Raw genomic sequence first — 7,336 nt, forward strand, 5'->3', positions numbered from 1 at the left:
GGGCCCGGGACTCCCTGTGCCCCTGTGGCTCCGTGTCGACCTGTCCTTCAGAGACGGTGAGGTGGGGGGGCACCGGGATTTTGGCGGGCAGCCCTGGCCATGTCAGCAACAGTCTCAGCTTCAGGGACCAGGCAGGGCAGCATCCCGAGGAGCCCGGCTCCGCTGCAGGGAGGCCCTGGAGGCCACACCAGCCCAAGGGGCGCCCAGACAGGCGTAAGTATCCATCTTGACAAGGGAGACTCGGACCCTGGTCCTAAAGCACAACCCGCTGTCTTGAGCAGGTCCCTTGGCCTCCCTGAGCCGCACGTCCTCACCATACTTGTAATGGTTCCTCAGCGCTGTGAGGATGCCCCTGACAGCCCTTACCCCAGCCTGTGGGGGGGTCAGAGGGTAGTGGGGCTGGAGAAAGGGAGGAAGACACAGGGGCCACGTGGGAGGGGGAGTGTGGGGAGGGACGGGGCCCCAGAGGTGAGTGTGGAGGAGGTCCGGGACCAGGTCTGAGAGAAGCTGGGCGAGAAAATGGTCGTTTCTAGAGTATTTAGAGCCTCATGAACATCAAGAGGAGGAGGAAGGGAGGCTAATTCATCTTCATACCACAAGCATCTTTCCCTCCTTGGCTTTGTCGTTCTCTAAGTGTTTATTTGGCTGTGCTGGGTCTTGGCTGCAGCCTGCAGGAGCTGTTTCCTTGACCAGAGATCAAACTTGGGGCCCCTGCGTTGGGGGAGTGGAATTTTAGCCACTGGATCACCAGAGAAGCCCCTTTTTACACTGATTTACATTGCTAACTTGAGGTATATGGCAACATGGTTCAGTTATTTATTCATTCTTCTCCGATTCTTTCCAAGTTATTACAAGATACTGAGTCGAGTTCCCTGTGCTGGACAGTAGTCCTTGTTATCTTCCCCTCCTTGCTTTTGCTGGCAGGGCGCTGAGGCCACGTGGAGCTCTCTGAGTCTGTATGAATTATGCAGGTTGACCTTTGGCTATTATACACTGTTGTTTGTGGCTCTTTCACAAGCATTGTTTTAAATGCTGTGAGTTATATAAAAGCAAAGCATCCACCTCTGTTAAAACTGGAGGGGTGACTGCAGGATCTCTGCAGGGTTGGGGGGAGTGACGGCAGCAGGTGCCACGAAGCAGCGCTTCGGCAGAGGCCCTTGGGGAGCTGCCAAGCCAGTCCAGTGGGGCAGGCCAAGTGCCACCGGGCAGGGCACCCACAGACCCCAAGAACCAGAAAACCGTGAGCACCCTTCACGTGTGTCTCCCGTAACAGGGCTCCACGCATGGCTCAGCCCTGGTCCCTTCATGCTCTACCCAAGACGGGCAGGCCAGGGGCCCTGGCATCCTGTCCTGCTCGCCTCTTCTTCACCTAGGCAGCCCCTCCTCCCTGGGCCTCAGTTTTGGGGGCTTAGGAGCCCCCAGCAAGGGTCTTCCCTGAAGCGGTGGGCCCAAGAAGACAAGGGCACACCCCTCCCACCAACTCTAGGCCTCTGGGGTGAGTTTCTAACACGCCACACACCCAGCTCAGTGGCCCGAGAGCTGCCCAGACCAGCAGCGGAGTGGACCAGTACCCTACAGTTAGGGCTCCCTCCTCGGGTGGCAAACAGGTGGCCGGAGTCCAGACTACCTGACGGGGCGCTGGGGCTGTGCTCAGGTCACTGGGGTCAGCAGGGGAGGGGTGACGCGTGCTCGGGTCACTGGGGTCAGCAGGGGAGGGGTGACGTGCGCTCAGGTCACTGAAGGCTGGCAGCTCACCAGGGTGGGCTGAGCTCTGGGTCAAGGACCTGGGGTCCTGGGGCTCCTGTGTGGGGGACGTTTCTGAGGGGGTGCTCGGTCCTCCCATCCCTCTGCTGCCTCTTAACCTGCCAGGGGGCAGACCCAGGAGAGAGGTGCCTTCCAGTCTGGCCCCTGCAGGGGCGGTCAGCGGCTGCTGTCAGGGCCCCTACCCTGAGGTTTACTGTGAGGAGGGGCGGGGCAAGGGTGAAGCTGGGGCCACTGTGGGACCCAGGGTGGGAGGCTTGGCTCCAGGTCACAAACTCGGGAGCAGGACAGATGGGCCTAGAGCAGGCCTCCTCAGACCCACCTTGGGGCCCCCAGGTTGTGCGGTAGTCCGTGGCTGCAGCTCCAGTCCAGGGGGTGAGCCTTACGGAGCCCACTGAGCCCTAGGCCTGCAAGGGCCGGGCTGCAGCCTCTCACCTCCAGAGCCTGCTGAGCACATAAGCAGCTTTCTTCCCTTCCCCACGAGTCTCTCCCTCCCCCAGCCCGTGTCGGGACACCTGTCACAAATCCCTGCCCCGCTGGAGAAGTGAGTTACAGTGGCTTAGGTGTGGCTGGGCAGGGATCAGACCTGCCAGGGAGGGCAGGGGCCCCTGAACACACCCGCTCCCCAGAGCCTTGCAGGGGAGCTTCTGGGGACTGAGCCTGTTTCCTCTTTTGTCAGATAGGGACAGTCCTTCTCCTCCCACCTTGAGGACTCTGCTGGGTGAGCAGGGACAGGGGCTCACGAGTGCGGGGTCTGCAGGGCATTCCTGTTGGGGTTCACGGACAGGACGTGCACTCAGAGAAGCCGAGTGGCCCATGCAGGAACTGGGCATTCCCACTCTGATCTCTCACCCTTTTCTGGTTTCCTTGAGGAGAGCCCTGCCCACTGTGTGCTGCGGGGGCTGGGGGGCGGTGAGAGGAGATGGGGTGACGGAGGGAAGGTGCCTGGGAAGAGCTTGTTAAGGGGCGACGTGCAGGACCAGCTGAGCAGCCGGCCCTCTGGAGCCCCAGGCCAGGGCCCGTTCCACCGGCCAGGCCACCCCCGCTGGGGGCACGGCTCCCTGTGGGGCGGGAGAGCCGGCTGAGCCCGGGCAGGGTGCTGACCTTCATGAACAGGGTGTCCGTCAAGTGCTCCCTGGCCCTGAGCTCTGCGTTGCCCCTGGCTCCTCCCAGCAGCCCTTCAGGTTGTGCTGCGTGGCCCCTGTGCCTTTCTCCCTGCGGGACTCAGCTCTCTAGTCCTCGGGGAGGGGCCACGTGCCATGTTCATGGAGCGCAGTGGCTGGGGAGGGTGGCGGCCTGAGACCACCAGTGCAGCTTGGGCTGGGAGCCAGTGTCCTTTCTGAGAAAGGGCAAGTCCAGAGTGTCCGGCTTGGAACTCTCTGCCCCCCAGGGACAACAGAGGCCCGGCCCCCTCTGCACTGTGGCGATGGGGGCAGAATGGCCATCCCACGCTTCCTCGGTGGGGACCGGAACCACCTGTGGACCCAGCAGGCTGAGCAGAATCTGGGTGTCAAAGCGGCCACAAGTCTGAAGGGAACTTGTGGTAACTGACTGTGTGCTAACTCGGTACAAAATTCTGAGTCCCAGTTCCTTTGCTGGAACTGGGGGCTTCCGCGGTGGCTCAGACAGTAAAGCCTCTGCCCATGTATGGGAGGCCCAGGTTCCATCCCTGGGTGGGGAAGATCCCCTGGAGAAGGAAATGGCAACCCACTCCATTACTCTTGCCTGGAAAATCCAATGGATGGAGGGCAGGCTACAGTACATGGGGTCGCAGACGGTTGAGCACAACTGAGCAACTTCACTTCTCCTTTGCTGGACAAGACCCTTTAGCTCCGGGCCAGGCAGTGCAGCAGAAAGCAGGTGGCTTTCCTTCCTTCTGCACCTAAGGCAGGGTCTGGCCCGGGCTGCCAGGAGTGCGCTGGTTCCAGCGGGGACGGGGTTGTGACAAACCTCAGGCCCCGCACACAGAGAAGCTGTGGCAGCTGAGAGCTGGGGCCCCGCCCTGAGAAACACCCAGAGCGCTGGCTGCTGCTGGCCACACCAGCTTGCTGCTCTTGAAGGGCGTCTCAAGTGCGGGCTGCCAACCAGGGCAGACGCCAGGCTGGCTCTGAGAAAGCCGGGGTCTCTTGACGCCATGACAGGCACAAGGGGCAGCATGGGTATTTCTGAGCCCTTTGGGGATGGACTCCTGTGGCCTCCCTCTGCTCACAGGCCACCCCCCACCCCCCGCCCCAGGCTTGCAGGGACTTCCTGGAACTAGCGGAGACGCACAGCCGGAAATGGCAGCGAGCCCTGCAGTATGAGCAGGAGCAGCGCGTCCACCTAGAGGAGACCATCGAGCAACTGGCCAAGCAGCACAACAGCCTCGAGCGCGCCTTCCGCAGCACCCCGGGCCGGGCCGCCAACCCCAGCAAGAGCTTCAGCGAGGGTGAGCGGGCGCCTGTCCACCCGCCCTGCTCCCTCGGCGTCCCCTCTGCCAGCTGGCTCGGCTTCTGCGGCCCCCCCGACGCACAACCCTCCCGCCCACACCCGTTGCCCGCCCGTGCCCCTGCACCCCCATGACGGGCACAGGCTCCAAAGACGAGCCCTGTGGCCAGACCTCCTGGGTGCCAGGTGGCCGCCCACCTAACCTGGGGCTCGGAGGTCACAGGCGCCCCGGGAAAGGGAAGCCGGGCCACTGGCCAGCATTTTGGGAGATGGGAGAAGCTTCCGGAAGGAGGGAGGCTCCCTGGGCAGGAGGCTGAGAGGGAAGCCCATTCCGGGGAAGGGAGCAGGGTGGCTGGCGGGTGACAGGCTCTGCACTGCCAGGGGGTGGGGGCAGGAGGCTGCCGGCTGAGGCAGCGCGGTGTGTCTCTAGGAAGCCTCTTCACCAGCAAAGCCGAGGACAGTGAGGACGATGAGGACACAGAGTACTTCGACGCCATGGAAGATGCCGCGTCCTTCATCACCGTGACCACTGAGCCCAGTGAGGACGGGTGAGCACCCAGCGCCCACTCCCGGGCCGGCCTGCCCCTCATGCGCCTCCGCTCTTTGCACTCCGGGTTTTCTTCTCAGTCGTGGTCCAGACGGGAAGCCTCTCATTCTCCACCTCGAAGCTTTTGTTTCATTTCTCGTAAAAGCCAGCTCTTTCAGAAATGATCTGTCTAAATACTCGTTAGTAGTGACCGGGACAGCTGACAGCCACGCTGCCAGTCTCGGGGCCTCAGGACACAGCCAGGTGTGCGGGAGCTGGCAGGACGTGCTGGAGGAGCAAAGGGAGGTCGGGCTGTGGGCAGGGGAGCGCGCGGGGCGGGAGCGCGGGCTTCACGGGCTTAGGGCATGGGCCTCACCAGGGCTGCTCACTCTCGCCAGGGCGCCTCAGGTCCTGACACCCGGGGGGGCTGCGTTGGTTGGCATGGGGGCCCTGAACTCGATCTGGGAAGGAGCTGCCTCTCCACGTCCTGGGGACACCGACAGAACTGCAGCCCCCTGCCCGTCCCCAGGCGTGTCTGGCTTCCCGGCAGCCCCAGACCCACGCCTGTGCTACTGCCCCTCGAAACCCAGCCAGGCAGGAGGGGGCCCGTGAGAACCTGTGGCTGCTCCTCCTCTGCCTTCGTGGACCAGCACGTCTTACCACCTCCCTGTCCTGGCTTCTTCCAGGGAGAGGCCTGGTTTGGAGTCCTCTTACCCGCTTAGGGAATTTCTGGTCAGCTCAGCAGGATATTTCCAACTCAGAGTCATCTTCTGTTTCCCAATAATGTTTGAAACAAAGTCTTGAAAATTCTGGCTGCCCAGGGAGCTGGATAGAAGGGGGCCAGGCCCCCAGGAGGCCTTGGGATTTGGAAACAACTTGCCTCTCCTTTGTTTCCCACAGAAAAGCTGAGGCAGGGACTGCAGGCTCTGTGGAATGGACCGCAGACAACGTGAGTGAGGGGACCCTGGGGGGGGGAAGCGGGGAGGCCGGCACTTTGACCTCAGGCCCTTCGGGGGGCCCTGCACCCTGGGGGCCTTCATCTCAGCCCTGGCAGAGCCTGCCCCTCCCCCAGCAACGTGCCAGCCGGCGCCGCCTCTGACGGGTGAACTCCGCGTCCCTGGCAGGTGCTGGATGGCGCCTCGCCTGTGCCCCAGGGGCCCCCCAAAGTCAAGAGGCGTGTCCGCATCCCTGACAAGCCCAACTACAGCCTTAATCTCTGGAGCATCATGAAGAACTGCATCGGCCGGGAGCTCTCCAAAATCCCCATGCCGGTAGGGGCCAGGCAGGGGCCCCGGGGGTCTGTGCTGGTTCCTGGAGGGGACGTAGTGGCCCGTGGGAAGTGCACGCAGCCCTGATGTTGTTTTCTTAGCGGCACACTTGAGCACATATCGCATTATTGAATCGTGTCCTTCGGCGCTGCTGACGTTCCCCCAGGTTGGAGGTCTCGGACTCAGGGAAGGAGCCAGGGAGGGGCTCTGCTGATCAGACGTGGGGCTCACGGACCGCCACCTGCCCCGGCAGGAGGGGAAATGGGGCTGGGTTGGGTGTGGGCCGAGTGGGCCTGCCCTCTCTGAGCTGGGCTGCCCCAGGCCCCCACCCCAGCGAGGTCACTGCAGGCAGCTGACCACAACGGCCTCCCCACAGAGGGGAGCCGGGACTTGGTTTCACTCTGTGACCCAGGGCAGAAAGCTGCGTGACAGCTCAGAGTGCAAGGTGGACCCACGTTGTCCACTTGCTCGCTCGCTCGCTCTCTGACTCCTAGGAGTCACTGCCGGGGCGCCTGCATCCTAGGAGGGGAGACTGAAGGTAAACCTCACTGTTCTGCCAAGGCCGCAGGTCGGACCATGGTGAGGACCTGGAGAAAACGGAGGCAGGCGAGGGCAGGCAGGGTGGCAGAGGAGCCTCCCAGTGACGGTGGTCTGAGCGGTGACGTCCCTGGACGGGAGCAGAGCAAGGCTGTGGTGACGGCCCCAGGTCTGTGCAGACCCCGGACCAACCCCCCGCCCGCCTGCAGGTGAACTTCAACGAGCCCCTGTCCATGCTCCAGCGGCTGACGGAGGACCTGGAGTACCACCGCCTGCTGGACGCGGCGGCGCGCTGCAGCAGCGCAGTGGAGCAGATGTGCCTGGTGGCCGCCTTCTCCGTGTCTTCCTACTCCACCACCGTGCACCGCATCGCCAAGCCCTTCAACCCCATGCTGGGCGAGACCTTCGAGCTGGACCGTCTCGATGACATGGGCCTGCGCTCCCTCTGCGAGCAGGTGAGGCCCATGCCCGCTCCAGCCAGGCCGGGGGTCAGGGTCAGACAGACGGGACACGGACTGACCCCGGGGGCCATCAGGCCAAGGCCTGGTCAGGTGGCTGGGTCTCCCGTGGGGGGGGCAGGCTCCCCAGAGAGGCGGGGGGGCCGCGTGGGAGGAGCGCTGCGGGGGAGGAGGCCCCTTGCGGCCAGGAGCAGTGGGCAGGGGCGTCTGCAGGGACCCGCGGGGCTAGAGCTGCTGGGGTCTCCGCTGAGCTGAAGGCCTGCGCCCCGTGCGCTATGGTCAGCGACGGTGGAGGCTGGGGGTGATGAGCCCCAGGCCCCACCCTGGCACCCTCGTCTGCAGAAGGGCAGTTCCAGCCA

At 63.7% G+C, this 7,336-nt stretch overlaps 1 protein-coding gene across 1 annotated transcript in view; it reads left to right on the forward strand.

Moving 5' to 3' along the window:
• OSBP2 (oxysterol binding protein 2) overlaps nt 1-7,336 on the forward strand; it is a 123,969-nt gene that overhangs the window by 106,113 nt on the left and 10,520 nt on the right. The window contains exons 5-9 of the mRNA XM_010828873.1: nt 3,997-4,189; nt 4,619-4,736; nt 5,615-5,663; nt 5,839-5,985; nt 6,729-6,974. Of these exons, the coding sequence (XP_010827175.1) occupies nt 3,997-4,189; nt 4,619-4,736; nt 5,615-5,663; nt 5,839-5,985; nt 6,729-6,974 (753 nt within the window). The remainder of the gene's footprint in view (nt 1-3,996; nt 4,190-4,618; nt 4,737-5,614; nt 5,664-5,838; nt 5,986-6,728; nt 6,975-7,336) is intronic.

The sequence above is a fragment of the Bison bison genome, unplaced genomic scaffold, assembly GCF_000754665.1.
Source record: "Bison bison bison isolate TAMUID 2011002044 unplaced genomic scaffold, Bison_UMD1.0 scf7180017864495, whole genome shotgun sequence".
NCBI classification, from domain to species: domain Eukaryota; kingdom Metazoa; phylum Chordata; class Mammalia; order Artiodactyla; family Bovidae; genus Bison; species Bison bison.